At 30.8% G+C, this 24,780-nt stretch overlaps 1 protein-coding gene and 1 long non-coding RNA gene across 3 annotated transcripts; one reads left to right on the top strand and one right to left on the bottom strand.

The window, feature by feature from the left end:
• On the bottom strand, positions 1 to 19,384 carry LOC122281685. 2 transcript variants are annotated; one of them, XR_006230280.1, is made up of 4 exons: positions 18,972 to 19,384; positions 18,816 to 18,872; positions 17,588 to 17,654; positions 1 to 597 (listed from the first exon to the last, which is right to left on the bottom strand). It is a non-coding gene; the product is annotated as an uncharacterized LOC122281685 (long non-coding RNA). The 2 variants fall into 2 exon arrangements; XR_006230281.1 differs by lacking the exon at positions 18,816 to 18,872.
• A 1,337-nt stretch (positions 19,385 to 20,721) lies between these two features.
• On the top strand, positions 20,722 to 23,420 carry LOC122281682 (40S ribosomal protein S8-like). The gene is made up of 5 exons (XM_043093415.1): positions 20,722 to 20,862; positions 20,968 to 21,040; positions 21,921 to 22,254; positions 22,524 to 22,705; positions 23,118 to 23,420. Exons 1-5 carry the CDS (start codon positions 20,859 to 20,861, stop codon positions 23,197 to 23,199), a joined length of 675 nt encoding a protein of 224 aa, XP_042949349.1. The 5' UTR covers positions 20,722 to 20,858; the 3' UTR covers positions 23,200 to 23,420.
• The last annotated feature ends 1,360 nt before the right edge of the window (positions 23,421 to 24,780 follow it).

Genomic DNA, 24,780 nt, shown 5'->3' with positions numbered 1-24,780 from the left:
GTTGTAACTAATTGTATAGTATGAGGGTATAATAGTCACTACTCTATGTATATGTATAGTTGGATATTCATCAATAAAACACAACAAAGTACTCTCTCTCTCTCTCTCTCTCTCTCTCTCTCTCTCTCACACACACACACACACACACACACATTTATCGACTAAATACTCTAACGGCATTGCGCCAATGAAATTTCAAAATGAGTCTTGACTTGCCCGTACACAAAGGACAGGGATGGAGAATAATAACTTGTCGAGTGTACATAAGCCCAAAGCCATTAAGAGCAGACTCTTCATTTACCGTACTTATTTCTTAATCTCTCTTTCACGAAATCATTGCGAGCCTGAATTCGAGCTTGTTGAGGAGCGACATTGACATAAGAGAGATGCAGACCTAGGAGAAAAAGAGTAGCACCGGAGACAAAACATCCCATGGTCATTGCCAATTTCATGAGCGTTGAAGGAAAGCAAAACACCATTTGCTTGACTGCATACATCTAATAGGTAAAGGAGAAAGATTTTATCAAAGATAATTAGCAAACACCACCACCATATTTCATCGGAATTTGAACAATGCCCTCCATAATTTCAAGCTTCCTGAAAAACTCAAAAAATAAGTCTAATCCAAAGATGCATACAAACGATATCATTTCCACGAGTTACTCGAGTAAAGAGCTACTGAATATTATATTCGTCTCCAAAACTACAATAAACAATATGGATTCATTTGAAATACCAATAATACAAGCATGTACACATTAATCAAGATAGCTCAGAAGCTCACAAGTGCTCGTGTATAGTTCAACCGGTTGACTCTAAGAAAACCCATATTAATGAAACATTGTGTAGAAGGAAAAGAAAAATAAAAGAAACTTCTAAGAAGCATTTCATCAAACATGTAGAGTGCAATTTGTTTAAGAAAACCTCGAATAACTTAGTTGCATTACGAATCATAAATTGATCGGTTTAAGCTACAAATGGAGTCAAAAGTTGTACCTTTTGAGTGGGGAACATATGGGTACGTGAGTGGGAGTTCATGGAAAAACTGGAGGGAGAGGGAGTCTTTAGTTGTCAACGAAGGAAAGCAAATAAAGAGACATGGCTTCCGGAGACACTTCAAAATTCCAAGATGTTGAACAGAAGGAGGATGACAGTATGGCTAAACGATTTTGGACCGTTGTAGGGTGTTGGCAAAGGATGTCTTCTCAACTTCAATAACCATTTGCAATCTTCAGAACTACGACTTGTTTCTCTCTCCTATTATAACTTCCATTAAATTGTATTTTTCTAATAAATTAATATATATATCTATACTAATATATAAAGTGCGAATCGTTTAAGAACAGTGTTTTCGTCCAACATTTTTATTTCCAATTTTATCCTTAGTTTTATTTGTCAATTACGGTTATTTGCATTTTACTTTTATTCTACCGATTGTTCTTTTGGTCTTTCTCCATTCCCACCAACTTATTTAGCTTTTACTGTTTTATTTCCAGTTTTGCCCCTTAATTTTATTGTCCAGTTTGTTGTCTTTGGTGTCGTTTTGATTCACCGACTTTATTTTAATGTCTTTTTACAGTTAAAGCTTATTACTTTGTCTGATAAAATGCAATCGCATTGAAATTTAAATGTCAATATTTCTTTCATTCCGTATCTTCAGCTATCTATTCTCCGTATTCTAACCTTTTAAAAAAAATATCGTGGACGAAGTTAATCGTCAATCTCAGCAATTCTAGGTATGTTCTTGTTGTTTCTCTCAGTATTGCAATGATGAATTGTATTGTATGAATGTTGTTACAGTGTGTAATTAGATGATTTGCATATGCATATGTCGTGATTTCTTCGTATGTTCTGAGAACACAAAAAAAAAAACACAGTTAAGAGTGAAAAAAGAAAACCCAGTTGTTCCTCACCTTGAGAGCCAATAAACAATAGATCCAACCGAAAAATAACCATAAGAAAAAAAAAGTTCCTCCACCAAACAACAAATCCAACCGAGAAACCCAATAATATGCTATCAGAAAAAAAAAAAACACCCAAACAGAATTCCTTAATACACACGAGATGGTGAAATAAACCCACCCAAACAACAAATGCAACCGAGAAAGTCAAAAAAAAAAAAAAAAAAAAAAACTCACTTTCAAAAAAAAAAAAAAAAACTCCTTCGAAAATAAAATTTCAAAAATAATCGCAATCATGCACGGGCAGACCCACTACGTTACTATTTTAGATAAAATATTATATAATATATATAATATTATATAATATATATTATATAATATATATTATTATCATCTCACTCACTCCGTTACTATTTTAGATAAAATATTATATAATATATATTATCATCTCACTCTCACCCACCAACTCCCACTCCTGTCGGGAAAGAATCCAAAATTATTTACCGTGCACACCCACTCCGTTACTATTTTAAATAAAATATTATATAATATACATTATCATCTCACCCACTCTACCGACTCTCACCCACCAACTCCAACTCCTGTCGAGAAAGAATCCAAAATTAATTGCGATGCACACCTACTCCGTTACTATTTTAGATAAAATATTATATAATATATAATATATTATATATATACAGTTATTGAACATTAGAGAAGAGACGAAAAATAAGAAGAAAACAAAAATAAACAAACAAAAACCAAACAAAAACCATAAACAATATAGATCTATAGATCTAAACGGAGAAAACGCAAGGTAGAAACGCAAAAAACCATAAACAACAATATAGATCTAAACTCAGAAAAAATAAACAAAATAAACACGAGAGAAGAGAAAAATAAGATGAAAGATTGTACTGCCAAGGCATCATCGACTAGCACAACAAAATAATCGGAAAAACCCACAAAGAAATCCCTAAAAAATGCAAACAAAAATAAGCAACCAACCAAACCCTCGCAAGAACCCATCGAAACTGTCCCAAAATGGCGAAAAAAATCCCAACTTTGAACCCACAAGAAGATCCCAAACACAAACAAAAAATCGGCAAGACCCACAAAATGCCATTTTATACAGCAAATTAACCACAGATCTGAAATCGAAGGACAAAAAAAAAAAACAAACAAAAACCAAACAAAACAATATGTAAAAGCAGGAGAAGAAGAGGGGGGGCATGGGGAAGCAGAAACAGAGAGAGAACGGAAGGAGGAGTGAGGAAGGAGAATCTCTAGGGAAATAAAAAATGCCAAAGCAACCATAGAAAAAATGAAACAAACATCTAAACACAAAGGAAAAGAAACAAAGAAAAAAAAATGTAAGAGGAGGAGAAACAGAGGAGAGAGAGCGAGAGAAACAGAGAGAGAGAGAGAGGGAAGGGGGGCGGGGAAGAAAAATCTAGAAAGGAGCGATGTGTTTATGTAGCTTTTATAGTTAGGGTTTTGGCTCAGTAGCTGGCTTAGAACCCGGCTATCGCCTGCTAGATTGGTTGATTTGTATGGTGCTTGGACAAGTGGCATTTCCAAGTTGAACAACTGCAAGATGCAAAACTTCGATTAGTTTCGGCATGGCCCATGGGATACTAAGCTGTAAATTGGGCCATTTTAGAGGGTGAGCTAGGTCCATATAAATATTAAAAAAATATTTATATCGTCATAATTTTTATTATAACCGTAATTAGTTCTATAAAAAGTAGTGTGTTAACGTATTAATTATTTGTAAGTAGCTGAATTTATATGCATTGAAAAAAATAAAATAAAGAAGTTAAAAAAAATATACAAATCTCAACGTGTCCGAGGTTGTCTGGATCCAGCTCTTCCATGATCATAGCAGCATACTCTTGTGCACGTTCTTGGATTTTTGACAAGATATTTGCTGAAGCATTCAAGGCAATAATCTGAAACATTTAAAGTAAATTAACAAAGTACTCTATTTAATTAAACGATGAATTTTCACTTAATTTCCATTCATAAATTTTATAAATAATACTATATATAGTCATTCAATATATAAATAGAAATGGCACCTGTTTAAATGGCAACGTTTTATTTCTCTTGATTTATATATTGATAATTAATTACAGATTTAATAATAATATTTATAAAAAAAATTCATTACTTATGTATTATTAGTATATAGTTCGTTTAAATTTTTTCACTTAATCTCTAAATTTTAAATAAAATTCTATTAAAAATTTAAAATGTTTTTTCCTCTTAAATTTAAGTTTTAAATTTTTCTACTTAATATATCAATTCTACATAAAATTATATTAAGAATTTAAAACATCAAAAAAAATTTGAAATGTTGTAAAATTTTATTTGTTTTAATTCATACATTAATAATTATAATTATTGTAAATTTAATGATAATGTTTATAAAAAAAATCCATTATTTAACTATTAGCATATACTTCATTTAAATTGTTTCAATTCATATATGAATTTTATATAAAATTATATTAAGAATTAAAAATATAAACAAATAAAATTTAAAATGCTGTTAAATTTATTTTTTTTAATTTATACATTAATAATGACTCAAAATTTAATAATAATGTTTATAATTTTTTTTTTTATCTAGATATTAGTACACAGTTCATTTAAATGTTTTTGCTTAATATATGAGTTATAAATAAAATTTCGCTGAGAATTTAAAATGTAAAAAAAATAAATAAAATGTAATTACAGTGCCTAACAACACTAATTTAAAACCTTATGTTTTATTATAACTTTATTTGTCTATTATGCAACTAACTTTTAATTATATATATCTGCCTCTCAGTTATATAATTTATTTAAATACCTTATGAATTCAGGTAAATTCTCAATTTTAGTATGATAAATATTTAGCAATTAGTTTATAATTAAGGGTCATCTCCATAAGTTTTGAATCCAGGTGAACACAATGAATAATCTCTCAAAAAAAATTTAAACAAAGCAAATTTATGCCCGTCACTAGATAAAATAGTAAAACGCCATTATTATTTTACTTAATAATCACTTCAAAGCTATGGTTATTGAGTTTTTTTTATAGCCTTTTATTTGTTTCTATTTTATTTGTTTTATATATTTTATTAAAAATATGTTTGATAATAAATTCCGTTCAATACATTAATTCTTTGCTTGTAAGTTTTTTTTTTTAGTAAATAGTGAAATTATTTATATCATTTTTTTTGTTTATCATGAAAATAATTTTTTTTTATGTTTGTTCTTTTTGTCAGATTTGTTGCTTTTGCTTTTGTTTGGCTTTTCATCAATCTGGTTGGTATCAATTTGCTGTGTCCACTTTATTCCTGTTTGTGCTCCACTTCCTGGTACGTTCTTTTCTATCTCATTTGAAAAAATATTATTCAATTTTTTTATGTTTATATAAGTGCGCTTATAATTAGGATAAATTGATGATATTATATCATTGTTATGTTAATATTTACTTTTTTCATTTTTTTATAATAAAAATAGTTTTTAAACTTAGTGCAATTTAAAAATTGTGGTGAAAAATATAACTTACAATTTTAAGGTTTTTAAGAAGTAGCAAAGTATTTATACATTAACGACTATAAATATTATTATTTTTGAATAAATAAAATAGAAACTTTTTATGAATTATCTGTAAACGAAAAATGATAAACATTTTTTTAAATCAAGTAACAAAGTAATGATCCAAGTGGATTAACAAGAGATTTATATCAACTAACAATAATGACAAGAAAGTTGATGAATTCTTATAATTAACTATTTGTTATGAATTAATAGTAAAACATCATTTTGCTTACTGATCGCTTCAAAGTTATGGTTATTGAGTTTTTATACATAAATATAGTATTTAGTCTTGTTATTTTCAAGATTTGTTTGAAAACTTTTAAAAATTTGATAAACATTAACTTATTAACACAAACATTATAATAAAAAAATAAAACAAAATAGCATTTCCATTTATTTGTGGTTTTTTTATAGCCTTTTATTTATTTTTTATTTTTTTTTGTTTTATATATTTTATTAAAAATATGTTTGATAATAAATTCCATTCAATACATTAATTCTTTGCTTGTAAGTTTTTTTTTTTTCAGTAAATAGTGAAATTATTTATATTATCTTTTTTATTTATCATAAGAATAATTTTTTTTATGTATATTTTTTTTGTCAGATTTGTTGCTTTTGTTTTTGTTTGGCTCTTCATCAATCTGGTTGGTATCAATTTGCTCTGTCCACTTTATTCCTCTGTTTGTGCTCCACTTCCTGGTACGTTCTTTTCTATCTCATTTGAAAAAATATTATTCAATTCTTTTATGTTTATATAAGTGCGCTTATAATTAGGATAAATTGATGATATTATATTATTGTTATGTTAATATTTACTTTTCTCATTTTTTTAAGTTCAATTTTTTTTTAGATTACGCACCAAAATCGACACAGAATTTACAATTTTTCATAACTTTATGCCGATTGGTAAGACAATATTATTAAATGCAAAAATATACTTAAACATTATTAACACCGTTTTTTTTTTATCTAACTTCTTTTATGAATAAATCCAGAAGAGAGTGAAAACAATCCACGAAGAAAAAATTGGTATAGTATCCAATCAAACCAAAAAAAAGAAGAAATCCGTCAAAAAAGAAGAGAGAGATATGCTGAGTTGAAAAATCTTCGACATAATGAAATGCGAAGGCAAAGACAGTCTCAGAATGTCCTATCTCTTTCTTCAAACAACAATGAAGGGATTTGTATAAGAGAAATTGGATCGTCTTCGAATATCAACTTTTCTAGAATTAACATCGATAACAATACGTCAACTTCAGCATTGACCAATCAGGTTTATTCATAACAATTTCTTACTAAAAGAAATATTTCCTTCAATTCCTTTCTCATTCTATTCAATAAATATTAAAAAATGCTTTTATAGGTTAATTATCTAAATGAAGATGAATTGAATTTTCAAAGAACGTCAAATTCCAATTTAGGTAATGTACAAGCTAACACATTTTTTCGTTAATTTTTACATTAATATTTAATATCTTATCTTTAATAATATTATTTTTTATTTTTTTAATATAGGAAAACGACGAAGAAGATCTCCTTGTTTTAGACAAATATTACACACTATAATTCTTGAACCAAGTTATTTACCATTAGTACCGTCATGTAAATATTGTGGAGCAAAAAAATTTTATCATGAACCAAACAGTTTTTGTTGTGCAGATGGAACAATATCGTTAGCGTTTAGTCAAATTCCTAATGAACTATATCAGTTATTTACTTCTAATTCAAACAAATCTGAAAATTTTCGTACATACGTGCGTACATATAATAATAAATTTGCCTTCACATCATTTGGAGTTAAGTTTGATACAAATTTATGTAGAAGAAACAGAGGAATTTACACATTTAGAGTTCAAGGACAAATCTATCATTACATTAATGATTTAATTCCCGAAGATGGATATCCTTCATACTTGCAACTATACTTCTATGATACTGAACATGAATTAGAAAATCGTGTTAATGATGCAGAAAGATTAGATCCTTCCATTATTAGTCAATTGATGGATATACTCAGAATTAATCCATATAGTCATTTCTTTCGAAACTTGAGTAACATTCCAAATCTCGAAAATCATGTAATTCACATAAGATCAGACGTTGGATTAGATCAACGTGTTTATAATACCCCATCAGTATCGCAAGTTGCAGCTATTTGGACTGAATCTGATAATTATGCAGAAGAAACAAATCGAAATATTATCGTTTTTAGTCATACAGGTCAAAATCATATTGTTCAATATTATTTTGGTTGTTACGATCCACTTCAATATCCATTATTATTTCCTCTTGGTGATTCTGGTTGGCATGAAGGAATCGAAAAAATAAAAAAAGGAACAATATTGCTAAACAATCAAACATCAACATTAAATGATTTACACAAATCAAGTAATGCAGAGGAATTATTCCGAACTGAAGAAGAAGGTAATAATAATTTTAAGGGTTAGACTTTATCCCCTCCAACTATTACTTAATTTACAAGGTACCCCTAAAATTATTGATTGCATCAAAATATCCCCTCTTATTTTCAAAACGTCCCAATCGCCCTCTTCCATCTACAACAAGCATTAAATCGAACGAAAATATCATTTGTGTGCTTTTCACGTGTATTTCCTTTAATGCAAAGACAAAATTACCCTTCACTTCATCAACAACATTGCCGTTTGCATTTTCCTGGAAAACAAAAGGGGTTGGTTGATCTGCTTTCCTATTTTTGTATCCCCACGAAAATTTCTCTTTTCACATCATTTTCAAATTTTTTCCATACATCTCACAAGTCCAATGAAAGCAGGTCCGGTGTACATGATTGTGAATTAAATGATAGTCAGAGGGGCAAACTATATTTAACTCTAATTTTAATTCTTCTAATTTTCTTATCTTAAACTTTTATATATTTATATTTCTAAATTTTCTTCCATAATTTTTGTAGTTTTGAAGAAGAAGAAGAAACAACCAACAATTTCATGCCGTGAATATTATTGTTTCAAATTACAAATAAGACAACATAACAAATCAATTTTATTATTATCTGGTCGTTTATTACAACAATTTGTTGTTGACATGTATATTAAAATTGAAACATCAAGATTAAATTATTTTCGTTCGAAACAACAAGAAATTAGATCAGATATATATCAAGGTATTGTTGATAGTATTTCAATTGGAGAAACTAATGCCTCCAAAATTGGAAGACGAATTATCTTACCTTCATCTTTTATTGGAGGTCCAAGAGATATGCGCAAGAGATATATGGAAGCAATGGCATTAGTTCAACGTTTTGGCAAACCTGATATTTTCTTAACTATGACATGTAATCCAAGTTGGAAAGAAATTTTAGATGAATTAAAACCACATGAAGAAGTTCAAAATCGTCCTGATTTAATTTCACGAATATTTAAGGCAAAATTAGAAGATTTAAAAAATGAATTATTTAAACGAGAAATTTTTGGTAAAGTTGCAGCATATGTTTACACAATTGAACATCAAAAAAGAGGCTTACCACATGTTCATTTTTTAATAATACTACAAAAAGATTGGCGAATTTATGCACCTGAATCTTTCGATGAAATTGTTTCAGCAGAAATACCTGATAAAACAAAAAATGTACACTTATATAAAAGTGTTGTTAAACATATGATGCATGGTCCTTGCGGAATATTGAATCCAACTAATATATGTATGAAAAAAAATGGAATTTGCAAAAATCAATATCCCAAAAAATTTACATCTAAAACAACTGTTGGAATTGATTGTTTTCCGTTATACAAACGTTCTAATGACGGAACAATTGTGAAAGTTAGAGGACAAAATTTAGATAATCGTTGGGTTGTACCATATAATCCATATCTTCTTTCAAAATTTAATTGTCATATAAATGTTGAAATTTGTTCTACAATTAAAGCTGTCAAATATTTGTATAAATATATTTATAAAGGACATGATCGTATCGCTTTCAATTTAATCAACGACGAAAATAATCAACAAATTGATGAAATTGAACAATTTCAATCAGGTAGATGGATTACACCACCCGAAGCTACATGGAGAATATATGGTTTTGCACTTAACGAAATGTATCCATCAGTTTATAGTTTACATCTGCACCTTGAAAATCAACATTTAGTAGCTTTTCGTGCACATGAAAATTTAAACAGCATTTTAAATTCAGATTTGTCAACAAAATCAATGTTAACTGAATTCTTTTTAACAAATCAAATTGATCAAAATGCGCACAATTTATTGTACAAAGAATTTCCTGAAAAATTTGTTTGGAATCAACAATATAAAATTTGGACTCCAAGAAAGAAAGGAAATGTTATAGGGCGAATTGTTAGTGCAAATCCAATTGAAGGTGAAAGATATTACTTGCGAATATTACTGAACCACATTAGAGGGCCAAAATCATTTGAAGATTTAAAAACAATTAATGGTATTGTTGTGCCCACATTTCGTGAAGCAGCTAATTTACATGGTCTATTGAACAAAGATAGTAGTTTAGAAGAATGTTTAGAAGAAGCTTGTTTATACCGAATGCCAAATAGTTTAAGACGTCTTTTTGCAATAATTTTAGTATATTGTAATCCTACAAATCCAAAAGAACTTTGGGAACGATTTGAAAAAGAAATGTCTGCAGATTTTTATTCAACAAATACAACAGCTAAAAATATTAAAAAAATGGTACTACAAAACATCTCTTTTACGCTTGAATCAATGGGAAAGAATATAAATATGTATCATTTTGCTCCAATTGATATATTCTCTGACGATGAAGAATTTAGACATCAAGAAATTGATGATGAATTAACTGTTACAATTCCACAAGAAGATCTGCTTGCATCAAATCATTTAAATTCTGAACAAAAACATGCATATGAATTAATTCTCGAAACTTTACTTCTCAACAAACCTGCTGCATTTTTCATTGATGGTCCTGCTGGCACTGGAAAAACATTTCTATACAAAACACTTCTTGCTGAAATTAGATCAAAACATATGATAGCACTTGCAACTGCATCATCTGGTGTTGCTGCATCAATTTTACCTGGAGGCCGAACAACACATTCACGCTTTAAAATTCCATTAAATATAGAAAAAAATAGTACATGCAATGTTAGCAAACAAGGAAATCTTGCTAAATTATTGCGTCTTGCAAAATTAATTATATGGGACGAAGCACCCATGTGTGGAAAATATTCTATAGAGGCAGTGGATAAGATGTTACAAGATATAAATGATACAAACCTTCCTTTTGGTGGAAAAGTCATTGTTTTTGGGGGAGATTTTCGTCAAGTATTACCTGTAATTCAAAAAAGTACAAAAGAACAACAAATTGATGCAAGCTTAGCCCGCTCTCATTTATGGTCTTCTTTAACCAAAATTAAATTAATAGAAAATATGAGATCTAGATTGGATCCTGATTTTTGTCGTTATTTAATTGAAGTTGGTAATGGTAATGAATCAATTACTGTTAAAGATATGATCAAAATTCCAACAGAAATGCTTATTCAATATAACAATGATGCTGAATCTTTAAATTGTTTATTAGAAGCTATTTTTGAAGACATATCAAATTATTCAAACAATTTAATTGAAATGACAAATCGAGCTATATTAACACCAAAAAATCACTCAGTTGATGAAATAAATGCTATAATCATTGAAAAATTTCCAGGTGATATGGTGCGATATTATAGTTTCGATGAAACAATTGATACATCTGAACAAGGTGTAATCGAAGATTTTTTAAACACTTTAACACCAAGTGGATTGCCACCACACGAATTATTGCTTAAAAAGAATTGTCCCATCATGTTGCTTAGAAATATAAATCCTTCAGAAGGTTTATGCAATGGCACACGATTGATTTGTTGTAATTTTAATCGTAATGTTATTGATGCAAAAATTTCAGTTGGTCATCACAAAGGGAAAAGAGTTTTTATACCCAGAATTCCATTCTTACCAGATATAAATGAAAATAATGGTTTTCCATTTAAACGCACACAATTTCCCATCAAATTAAGTTTTGCAATGACAATAAATAAATCACAAGGACAAACATTAAATTCTGTCGGAATATATTTACCCGAACCAGTATTTTCTCATGGACAATTATATGTAGCATTATCAAGAGCCAAAACTGCCAAGTCAGTAAAAATTCTTATAAGACCAACTACAATTGATAACTATGAAAAAAATTGTACAAAAAATATTGTGTATAAAGATTTTTTGAAAATAACAAACTCATTATAATGCTATATAAATAGTCATATTTAATATATTCTTTAGTCTGCTCAGTTAATGTTTTTCAAATATTGTTATGATTTATACATTCTATTGTTTTTTGTTAATTATATTATACAATTTATAATATATATAGTAATACTTCTCTATCTTCTAATTTGTAAAAACAGCAAATATGCGAACCGTTTATGCATCAATCAAAGACATTATTCCAGTTACCAAAAACTGGAAAGTCAAAATGCTCGTTGCAGAAAAATCTCCAAAAAGGATTGCACGAAACTCAATAACAAAATATCAGAACCTCACATTGATAGATCCTCAGGTATGAATCATTTTGTATTTATTATATTTTATACATTTCAATTTATAAACATATTTTCTTATTGCATTTATTATATTGTATTTACTATTGATATATAAATATTTATTTCTTTAAATCGAATTGATTAATTCTTCAATTTTTTTTTATAGGGAAATCGTTTACAAGCAGTCATATTTGGTAAAGATATCGATCTGCGCGATGATACATTGCAGGTTTTTCAATCTTATTATATAGGCAATGCATATGTCAAAGCAATAGATCCAAGACACAAAATCGAATCGCATGAATATCAATGGATCATCAATTCGAGGACAATTATTGAAAATGTTGAAGATGACGAACCAGTGCTAAAGGCTCCAGAGTACAATATCATCCCTTTTAATGAGCTTGATGCTTATAAGGATACAGATTCTGAAATAGGTAATAACTATATAAATAATTATTAGATATATTTATATGCTTTTGTTTCATTATGAACTAACAAAAAATATTTTGGTGAAATAGAGATTCTAGCTATTGCAATCCAAATGATGCCACCCAGAGAAGTCAATACTGTTAATGGAAAGGCAACAGTTCAAGATATACAACTTATTGACGAGAGGTTTAAATACATCTCTAATTACATTTATAGCATTTTTTATTTAACGCATTATAATATTTTTATTATTACAAACTTAATTCTATTTCTAATTTGTATAGCCTGAAGCCTTTAACTTTAACAATGTGGGCTCGATTTGTTCATGATGAATGTCAACAAATTTCAAACATCATTGCAACAAAACCAATAATTCTTGGAGTGCGAATTAAAGTTGGTTCTTATGATGGTACTTTTCATTCAAAATAATACTTTTTTTAATTATTTATCATGTATTTATATATTTGCTAACACATATTTATAATACAGGTCTATCTTTATCATCACAAGTGACAAGCGTGTTTACCATCGATCCTCTTTTAGCAGCTGCGGTTTCGTTACGTACATGGTAAATTGTCTTTTTTTAAAAATTATTTAAATAATTAATTTTATAAAATCTAAATTATTTATTGTTTCATTCATTATAAAATAATATCGTATAATTTTAACATATATTATTGTTTTTTTTATTACAACCATCGTTTTAATTATTAATGTAACTTTTTTTTACTACATACATTGCTTTAATTATTAATATAATTTTTTAGGGCAACCCAAAATGATGCATTACTAGAAGAAATCATTGCCAAAGGTTTCAATACATCAACAGGATCGAGTTCAAGCGATGCCATGCAGACAATAACAAAAATTTCTGAAATTGCTGAAATTTTAGATTCTACAGAGGCAATGACGGTATAACTTTCTTTTTTAAAACTAAATTATTTGTTTCTATTTAAATTCACTTTATTGCTACATTCATATTAGAAATTTATTTTTTCATTTTTAATGCAGAAATCAACATTCACAGTTAAAGCAAAATTTTTACTACTCGATTTGCATCAGCCGTTCTACTATATGTCCTGTGTCAACTGCAATAAAGCGACTGGATATGATTATAATGAAAAGTTCTCGTGTTACAATTGCAAAAATATGAGCATCGGACAACCACGGTAAAAAATTTATTTCAATACTTTAAATTATCATTTTTTACATAATAAATATAAAATAATAATTATAAAAAGTATGCAATAATGATATTCTCATTAATTATAGTTCTCGAGTATATTTGGAAATAGAAGATGACACAGGATGCATAGCAGTTGTTGCCTTTGGGCATAGCAGTTGTTGCCTTTGGATTGGTGGCAGAAGAAATTCTGAATTCTACAGCAGTTCATCTATTAGAGCACACAGGCGAGGTAATAAATCTCTTTATAAATTTATTCAAAAAAACGTATTACATTATGTTCTATATTTTTTCATTATTACAGGAACACCTACCATATTTAGCAAACATTGCAAGTGCAATTTTAGAAAAAGAATGGATTATACACTTGCGTGCAGAGATGAATCAGTATGGACAATTACGACAGAACAAGCTCAATGTTCTCTCTGTCGAATCTATAAATTAAGCTACGCTATAGATACTCTAAATATCTTTTTGTTAAACTTATCACTTTTATTAGTATACCTTTAAATAAAATAGTGACAAGTATGTATAGTTCATATATGTATAATTATATACTTAAATGGGACACTATCTTGTGTATAAACTTTAAGTTTGCTTCTTTACTTTTAAACTCTGTTATAATTATATACATAAATAGGATATTAACTTGTATGTAAAGGAATTTGTGGAATTGGACGTGTAATGACCCATGAATTTGTTGGATTTTATTGTTGGGTTATTAATTTCAATATGGTAGTTACGTTTGGTTTTGGTATTATATTGTTCTGGATATTTAGAAGTTTAGAATTGATTACTCACAATGTGCTTTGTGTGGTTATTTTCTAACGTATATTTTACTTTTCCAATGATCTAACCGAGAGTTTGGATATGCATGATTAAATGCATATTTATATGAGTCATTGGATCATGTCATATATATGAAAATCCCTGAAAGAAAAAAAATGGAGCACATAAAACATCTACCAGAAGATAAAAACACAAATATGAATATTTGTTAAATATTATTTTATTATCTCAAAGCAAAATTACAAAAATTTGAGGCTTTTTGCCTCAATATTTAAACGCTCTTGCTCTTCCAAAATCTGCATGCCTTTCCTATCTAAAGGAGTGGCCACTCGAAAAGAAGATTTAAGCAAAGATTTTAAATCTCTATTATCTCGCTTTAGTGCTTCTATCTTCATGTTGGACTCCAGAAGAAGCCGCTGAAGGATAGAAATATTCTCGTGGAGTTTGTCAACCCCACCAGTCTTGGATTGTAGTCGCTGAGAATATGCGACAATGGTTGATGAGTATCGGGTGCCGAGACTCACAAGCTCGTAGATAATTTCATTATCTGACTTATTAGTCAGATCATTATTGGATTGCATTATAGCACCTACGGAAGAAGCAGAAACAACTGGTGAACGAGGTGCAGAATACCTCATATATTGGTAATGAGAAGATTGCTGAGCCATTGCAAAATGAGAACGCAGAAAGAGATTGCAGAATAAGAATGCAGACTGATTTCAGAAAAGTGGAGAAGATGAGATGTAAAAGAAGATAAACTGAATAATTCTTTTATAGAGAAAATTATGACGAATCATCTCTCGTGAAGCATTTCTCTACAAGAGACAAGAGCGATGTAGTATCATAGCTGCGGCGCCTGACAGCTACAGAAGAACAATGTAGTATCATAGCTGCGGCGCCTGACAACTACAGAAGAACAATGTAGTGTCATAGCTATGCGGCGCCTGATAGCTACAGAAGACCTGTAAAAATTCTACGGATCAAAATTGTTTGGTCTAAAACAGAGGGCCACCGCTTTTGTTAAGAGAGAGAGAGAGAGAGAGAGAGAGAGAGAGAGAGGTTAACGGCTTAATTTTGATAAATTCTCTACTAACTATGGTATTTACAATAACACTTAAAGAATACTGCCTATGTTTTTCTAAGAAAGAGTTTTGGAAGATTATTTACTTGAAGTTTAGGTTTGGAAAGTATGTCGATACAACTTGGCCAACCTTGTGGAAAGAAGTATAATATAATTGTTGGTTAAAGTAAGAGAATTAAAAAAATGACATAATCTCAAAGGTAGATATATACGGAATAGACAACAGGTTGATAAGCAACACCTATTCCATAATTTGTTATTCTTACTTACTTCGATTTCGAGGACGAAATCTTTTTTTTAGGAGGGGGAGATTGTAACAGCCCGCTAGACTATGGTATCATAGTTAGTGTTATTATTTACTATGGTATCAGAAGTGTATTTTTGATTATTGGAGATAGTTAGAAGTGTCAAAATGTATTATGGTTTGTGCCATTATATATATTTCCAGTGTTGAGTTTTTTAAAATTTTTTTTACGTGTTTAAAAAAAAAACTCAAACGGATATCTATAAAAATTTATATACCAATATTGTAGTAGTACTTGTCATACTCTACAAAACGATATACCAGGTTGTCTAACCAGAATACTTTAAACTTCTATTGCATATCTCCATAGCATTTAATACTTATGATTTTTTGGTCCAACAAAAATTCTTAGATTTCTTTTTATTAATATTTATTTTATTAACATAATGTCAAAGGTTATATAATTTTTTTTTTCATCATTTTCTTTGATTAACACCCAAATTTATAATCCCCCTAGGCAAACGTCCAAAGGACGTTGTGTTTCCTAGTATATATAGAAAGTATTAATCAATAGTTTCTCGTAATCATTAAATTATAAAATTATTTTTATCATAAAATAAATTTAATATATTATAATATGCCTACTATTCCTTAACGGTTCTTCTAGTAGTAGGGAAGTTGGCGCAAGGATTGCGCACGAACCAATTATTATGCCATGTCAAGTATAAGCAAAGAAATAATAATAATAATAATAATAATAATAATAATAATAATAATAATAATAATAATAATAATAATAATAATAATAAAAAGGAGATGACATTTGCCTGCGAACTAAACTGGAAAAGCTGAAACTCACAAACACGAACAGAGGCCTTCATCGTTCCCTGCTCATAGAAGAACTGCAACCCATTTCCTTTTTGTTCACGTTTGTCTCCTTCATTCACATTTGTCTCAAAAACATTCATTTTTGCAACCCATTCAAGTTTGTTGTTCCTCCGCGACCCATTCCTTTGCTGGCTGCGTTGCACTCCTCTGCCGCCCACCCCCCACTATCATCAGATTTTTTGGATAAAACCTCTTCCTCTGCCAGTCGTCTGCATCAGTGTCATCTCTGGCAACTTTGAACACTTCACCTCCTCCACCAGTCGTTGACATAATTTATACGTGGTAAGTGGGTTCATTTCCCCCAAATTTTGTTTTCATGAGGTTGTTATTTTTTCTTTGGAAAGTATCATGTTGATCCTAGAGAGTTAAAGAAAGGTGAAAAGGGTTGGTGATTTTGTCGATGATGGGATTATTTTGCCGATAGGAAGGTGATTTCATGGGAATACAACGAAAATCGATGAAATAAGAGAAGATGAAGAAACCAATAATGTCATTTTAAACCTGTAACAAGGAATTACAAGTATAGACTTAAAGAAGTGTTCATTATAAACTTAGTAATCTAGTTCTTCAAATAAGCTTACATGTTAGCCAACAATGGGAGAAACACATAATAATAATGCAGGATTAACAGTGCAGGATAACAATGTTAGTAATCTAGCGCTGGGTGTCTTCTTTTTTTATATAAAAAAGTTATCTTTTGTTTCCTTAACCTATATTTTTGCCTCAAAGGAAGTTGATTTTTTGATTTGGAATATGTCTTGGGAGCAACTGCACTTATTTATTAGTTTCCATATAAAAATACACAATTATGCAGATAGACTAAATTCTAAAGGAAAAAGGTTCTAAGCAACAAAGGATAATAATGCAGTATTAATAGATAAAATCAGTAATCTCTTTACCAATACCAATATGGCTCTCGGAGAAACCAACCTGTTATTTTGTCAAATACTTTCTTTGAATGCCCACCAATGAGAAGACGTAAATTTCCCCACTTAATCTGACAAACAATCGAACAGCAATTTAAGGAATGCTTTTATGGTCCCATTAATACTAAATTTTACCTAAAATCTCAGACAATGCAAAGCAACCATGGATCTGTCCTTCACAACGGTTCAAAAGCAATATCTTCTTGGATTTGTCCCATTAATGAATGGTTCAATAATTTCCAACCAGTTGGGAGACTTCTAGTAGAGAACAAAAACTATGATTTATAGACTTGTTGGCAAGAGGGACCTCAGGTAACTGTCAAAGTAAGCTGTAGGGTAATAACAAGTAATTGGGTTTTGGTAATTTTTTTTTTCTTGTTCACCTGTTAGTAGAAGTGTCCTACTGCAGAATCAGAAAAATCACTGAAGTGTGATCTTTCATGAATCTCTGAAGCACTTGTCCTAGTACCGTCATTTATTGGTGCATTTACTTATGTTAGTGAATAATTTAGGAGTTATAGGTATGGTCTGTGCCTAGTGCAGTGGGTGTGAGCTTGAGTCATTGAGAATCTGATTTGACAAATCGATTATGATCGGTTTATGGGGTTAGTCCATACTCACTGACAATTTTGGGGGATCAATCTAGAAAGGATTGCTTTTCAAAGAAGTAGAAATGATGATTACCAAAGTTAAAGGAGCGAGCCAACAACTAATTTGGAATGTTAAGCACATTATCATAACACCTAAAATCAATTTGTGACAAGCGTGTCTCCAAATCTCTTTCTTTCTTAACAGTTGTTTTTATCCAATAACATTCTAATATTTTCCCAAACTATTCACAACACTTACAACTCAAGAAGTTAATTTATATAGCATCAATATATTCACATGCCTCAAGCTTATCAGTGCATGTTCGGTTTCCATGAATCACCTTCAGGTCACACAGAATACACTAAAAGAAACTTTATCTGAGAGCCAATTGGTCAGACCATCAAAAGAAGCCATGAAGAGTCCGATATTAACCTCATGAGTATTTAGCCAAATGATATGTTCCGAAGCGTTTGATGTAGAGAGTTTTAAATCTTAGTGTTATGATACGAATGAAAAGCAACATTATATCCTTAATGGAAATGGGTGTTACAATTACAGTCTACAATTATAAATTCTAAATAAGAAGCAAGACCCAAATCACAAGAATAAATAACTCAAATCAATAGTACGTAGCTCCAAACCATTGTTTGTATGCTTATTTTCACCTCTCCATACTATTCATGTATTGCAAAATGGGCCTGCATTCCACGAATAACTATTCTCATATCATCTAGACTGCTCATTCCAATAAATTTTGAATCAACCTTCGTTCAACCTTTGAAAGAGAGAGAAAGTACCTTCGGGGATCAATGAAAAGGAGAGTTTGTGGTCGTCGAACGTTTTCGTAGAAGAACTAAAACCCATCTCTAGTCTGCTACACAGAGGAGGGAGGGAGGAGATGACTCTCGGGTTTCTAGTTCATACACAAATCTTAGGTCTTGACTGAGATGCGAAGATTAGGTTTTAGGTGTAATATCGCGTCAACTTCGGAGATGGAGGAAGAGGGATATGGAGGAGAGAGATGGATTTGAATGGAGGAGGGAGATGGAGTCTGGATGCCGAATGGATCATTGGCATCATTGCTGAGAAACGCACAGTATCATTCTTCATACAGACGTTCGTACACAGTCTCTGACCCAACTTTCATGCATCATCATTTTCCTTGCAGGAGCATCCTCGAAAGTTGGATAGGCCTGAAATGTTAGAGCAATACTATACAACCTCACAATTTTTTCACATTATTATTTTTTTCAAATTTTAATATTTTTTTAAATTTATTCTTCTTAAATCAATTTAATTATTTTATTCATTATTTATATATTAAATATTTGATAAAACAAAGAGAATTGGGCTTGCGTCCTGTACAAAAATAACAGGACATCTCTTATTACAAAAATCAACGGTCCATATTATATGTTGATCAATAAGTCGAATTCCTAGAGTTTTTCTCTATTTCTTTACAATTTGTCTTACCCAATGGCACACTATGCCACTCATTTTAGTTAAATCAAATCTTCCCCGTTGTTACTTACACATTAAACACACCAGTAATTAAAAAAATCGTCTATTTACCTACTAAACATAAAAACTTATATTAAAGATATTTATATTTCTTTATTTTTTTAATATTTATAATAAATAATATATTACATACCATGACTTAGATAACATAACAAATGTAAGGATATTCTTGGTGGTCTCTTTAAATTTATTTTTAATAAAATTTTGACAAAAAACTTACATAGATAATGCTATATAATATCCATATAATATTTCTCGTATGCTCATTTAAAAAAAAAATTAAAAGTAGATTTTATTATTATAAAAATAATTTTTTTATGTGAATCATAAATTTATATATCTTAAAAAAAAATTACTTAAGATTTGCACGCTTACAATTAGGACCGCTAATATATTTTTGAAGTTATATAGAATTGATGAAATATTTTGAAATTACATAGAATTGCTAATATAATATGGTTACATTTGTTATGTTATCTAATTCATGGTATGTAATATATTATTTATTATAAATATAAAAAAAATAAACAAATATAAATATCTTTAAAATTAGTTTTTATGTTTAATAGGTAAATAGACGATATTTTTTAATTATTAGTGTGTTAAATGTGTAAGCGGCAGCGCGCGGAAGATTTGATTTGACTAAAATGAATGGCATGGTGTGCTATTGGGAAAAAAAATTGTAAAGAAATAAAAAAAATTTTAGGAATTCGACTTGTTGATCAACATGTAATATTGGCTGTTGATCTTTGTAACAGAAGATGTTCTGTTATTAGGACGCAAGCCGGATCTAAAGAGAAATAAAAATTAAAAAAAGTGTAGTGTGTGAAAGTTGTATGAGTAATAAAAAATTGTGTAGATATTTTCGAAATGCTAAGCCCAGCTATGAGCTATCTCTTACGGGACTAATTTTCTAAGCCCAATTACTGTATCACAAACGTGCGAGATGCAATCCAATTATCCAACGCCTTATAGTTTATCTGACTCTTTTGCCCTCCAATACCATGTAAATGTCGTGGATACTTTGGTAATTACAAAACTAGGGTTTAGAGTGATTTAACCCTAGCTCGCCTACACTTCTTTTTCGTCTAGGACCTCAGCTTCTCCGCAGAGATTTGTGGACTTGTGGGAGACAGACACCGAAGAACACCCGCTCGGCCAAAATGGGTATCTCTTAGTTTACTTTAATGCTTTTTAGTACATCTTCAAGTTTTTATTTTTCGCTACGGTTTTGGGAGGATGATGATTTGGAGTGATTATTTGGATTTATAGGTATTTCTCGTGATTCCATGCACAAGAGACGTGCCACTGGAGGCAAGAAGAAGGCTTGGAGGAAGAAGCGCAAGTAATTCTGAAAATCCATTTAGTTCCCTTAGCTGAGAAATTTAGAAGGAAAAGTGAATTGGGGTTTTAATATCCTTTGGTTCATCCCGTATTTGTTTGTAAAAAAGGTTAATTTCATTATTGCAGTTGAATAATCTCGGTCTGTATATGTCTGTTAGTATCATCTGTTCGTTTGGCAGTATAAATTTAGTGAATAACATTTTTTTTTTTAAGTTTTAAGCGCTTTTTACATGGCTCTTTAGCTTTCTTTTTTTTGCATATGATTCATGGCCGGCTTAAATTGGATAGTGAGTAACACGAAAACCCCCTAAAATCCATGTCTTATTTGTTTGTATTTTTTCTGCTCAGTCTCTGACTGATAGATTTGTTTTGTACTTGAATGAAGTGAAGCCCCATGCGCCTGTATGCCACAATTTCTTGAAACTGTGATATGTTACTTTGTCTGATTAATGGATCTGTGTAATTTTTTATCTGACGTCCTCAATATCTCTGTTTGTCTTACTTTTGGATGAATATAACCTATTTCCACAATTACCGAAATATCTGTACTGCCTTGGTTTGCTGATTTCTCAACGGTATTCTTGAGTTGAAATTGTAAACCCGTAAGTTCATATATATATATATATATATATATGTATATTTTATCAGTGAATAAGAATTTTACTGAAAATAGGCGAAGCCAATTACACGTGACCATAAGTTCCTGACTTTTAATTATTCCACTTGTTTTTTGTATTCATATTTATTTTGGTTCATCTTATTTTTGCATTTTGCAGGCAGATGACACCCCTATTTGAAATCTTTTCAACTTCAAATAAATTTAACCGTTATCTTATCATCCTAGGAAATGGGCTTATCTTGTCTTTTTTTTTTTTTTAAAGATATGAGCTCGGAAGGCAACCTGCAAACACAAAGCTATCAAGCAACAAGACAGTTAGGAGGATTAGGGTTCGAGGTGGGAATGTGAAGTGGCGTGCTCTGAGGCTTGACACTGGAAACTACTCATGGGGGAGTGAGGCTGTGACCCGGAAAACCCGTATTCTTGATGTGGTCTACAATGCATCCAACAATGAGCTGGTTCGTACTCAGACTCTGGTAAAAAGTGCTATTGTTCAGGTTGATGCAGCGCCATTCAAGCAGTGGTATCTTCAGCATTATGGAGTTGATATTGGTCGCAAGAAGAAAACTTTGGCTTCCACCAAGAAAGAAAGCGAGGTAGGGAAGCATTTTTCTTCTTTTTGTTTGGTTCTTGTGTAAGAAGTTTGTAATTGGCTAGGCTTGTTATGCCTCGGTTGTATTTTGATCAATCTCTGGGTGAGAAATGGCTTTCAAAGAATCAAAATCCATACATGGTGGCTATTTATTTATGTTTGGTGTTCTCTTTTCCTTTTTTCTTTTTTATTGGAACAAAATTTTGAATTATCCGATTGAATTAAGGCAGTGGTGTGTTTGCTTTTACATTGTTCCACTCCAATGCTTTATAGGAGGGTGATGCTGCTGCTGCTACTGCCACTGAGGAGGTGAAGAAGAGCAACCATGTCCAGAGAAAGCTGGAGAAGAGGCAACAGAATCGCAAGCTTGATGCACACATTGAAGAGCAATTTGGTAGTGGTCGTTTGTTGGCTTGTATCTCATCAAGACCTGGTCAGTGTGGCCGTGCTGATGGGTATGTGACTTTCCTACACTTGTGTTCCGTTTGAGTTACCAGATGAATTGAAGGCGAATTTTGAGGTTTCTACATCTTTTATAATGGTTAAGGGTTGTGTATCAATTGTCCATCAATGTACAATGTTTATGGACCATATCTTTCTCAATGTTGTGTTATCTCTGAGCTGTTAGAAAATCCTATGTATGTTATGCCCCAAAATCTCGTTTTCCTTTCTTTTAAAAGAAGGTCTATGGATAGAACATTTAAGTATAATTTCTCATGACAACTTGTAAAAAAAAAAAGTAAAATCTCTAATGTTGGTATGGGTTTTGTTGTTTGATATCTTTTGTTGTGTAAAATTTTCTGAGATGTTTTCGTTATATACCCATTTTTGTGAGACTTGCTGTTAAATGAAATGAATTTGTCGCAGATATATCTTGGAAGGTAAAGAGCTTGAGTTCTACATGAAGAAGATCCAGAGAAAGAAGGGCAAGGGAGCTGGAGCTGCCTAAAGTTTTGTTACCTGAACGTCATCCTTCATATCAGAATCTGTTTTGTTCATCATGTTTTCCCTCACATAGGCATTGAACTTAAGCTTAGATGAAAACATTTTGCGAGAAGCTATTTCTTGTGTTACATATGACTTCCTAATTGGAATATTGTGGGTGCCTTTTACTGTCATTGATGAACTGAATATCATTGTTAGCATTTAAAGTTTATTATTTACTACCAACTTCAGATGTATGTCCAAATTATGCTACAAGAGATCGACCACAGAATTTGGATTAGTGATTGGCAGAAAGATAGATGGGATTTCTGCATAAGATGAAAGATAATTTAAATCAAGCCCTGCAATCCGGTATAAGTGCTTCTTATTGTACCTGTTGCATCCATTCATATGCGAGTGCTGGCATTTTTCTGCCGAAATAAAAAGAAATGAGATCTATTTTAAGCTTTTGAAGAAAAAAGAAGAGGGAACTCTTTCTTTCTTAACGAACTGTTTTTATCCAATAACATTATAATCTTTTCCCAAACTATTCACAACACTTATAGCTCAAGAAGTTAATTTATATAGCATCAATATATTCACATGCCTCAAGCTTATCAGTGCATGTCCTGTCTCCATGAATCACCTTCAGGGTCACACAGAATACACTAAAAGAAACTTTATCTAAGAGCCAATCGGTCAGACCATCCAAAGAAGCCATGAAGAGTCCGATATTAACCTCATGAGTACTTGGTAATGTTTTGGTATGCCGATTTATGTTCCTTATCTAAAATTGCTAAGTGTTTGATTTAGAGAATTTTAAATCTTAGTGTTATGATACATTATATACTTAACGCGAAGGGGTGTTACAATTACAGTCTACAATTCTAAATTCTAAATAAGAAGCAAGACCCAAATCACAAGAATGAATAACCCAAATCAATAGTACGTAGCTCCAAAACCATTGCGTGTGTGCTTACTGTCACCTCTCCATACTATTCACATAATGCAAAGAGGGTCTGCATTCCACGAACGACTATTCCCATATCTTCCAAAAAGCTCATTCAGATAAACTTTGAATCAACCTTCGGTCCGAAAGAGATAGAGTACCTTCGGGGATCGATGAAAGGAGGAGTTTGTGGTCGTTGAACATTTCCGTAGAAGAATTGAAACCCATCTTGAGTCTACGGCATGGAGGAGGGAGGGAGGGAGATGGCCCTCGGGTTTTTGGTTGGGACACAAATCTCGGGTCTTGGTTGAGATGCAGAGATTAGGTTTCAAAGGCAATATCGGGTCTGGGTCAGCTTCGGAGATGGGTGAGAAGGGAGGTGGATGAGACAGATGGATTTGAAAGGAGGAGGGAGATGTGTCTAGAAGCTGAATGGATCATTGCTGCGAAAGAGTTTTGCTACGTATAAGTATAATTGTGCATTAATTAATGTATCAATACTAATTTATTTATATTTAAAATTTAAATTAATATTATTTTTAATAAAATTTATTTTTTAACTAATTACATTATATTAATATATAAATTAATACATAAATATGCTTATAATTATATTTTTCCGCTGCAAAAAGCACGATATCATTTTCTACGCAGACG

The sequence above is a fragment of the Carya illinoinensis genome, chromosome 11, assembly GCF_018687715.1.
Source record: "Carya illinoinensis cultivar Pawnee chromosome 11, C.illinoinensisPawnee_v1, whole genome shotgun sequence".
In the NCBI taxonomy this organism is placed as follows: Eukaryota; Viridiplantae; Streptophyta; class Magnoliopsida; order Fagales; family Juglandaceae; genus Carya; species Carya illinoinensis.
This window is presented reverse-complemented; position numbering and strand designations above follow the sequence as displayed.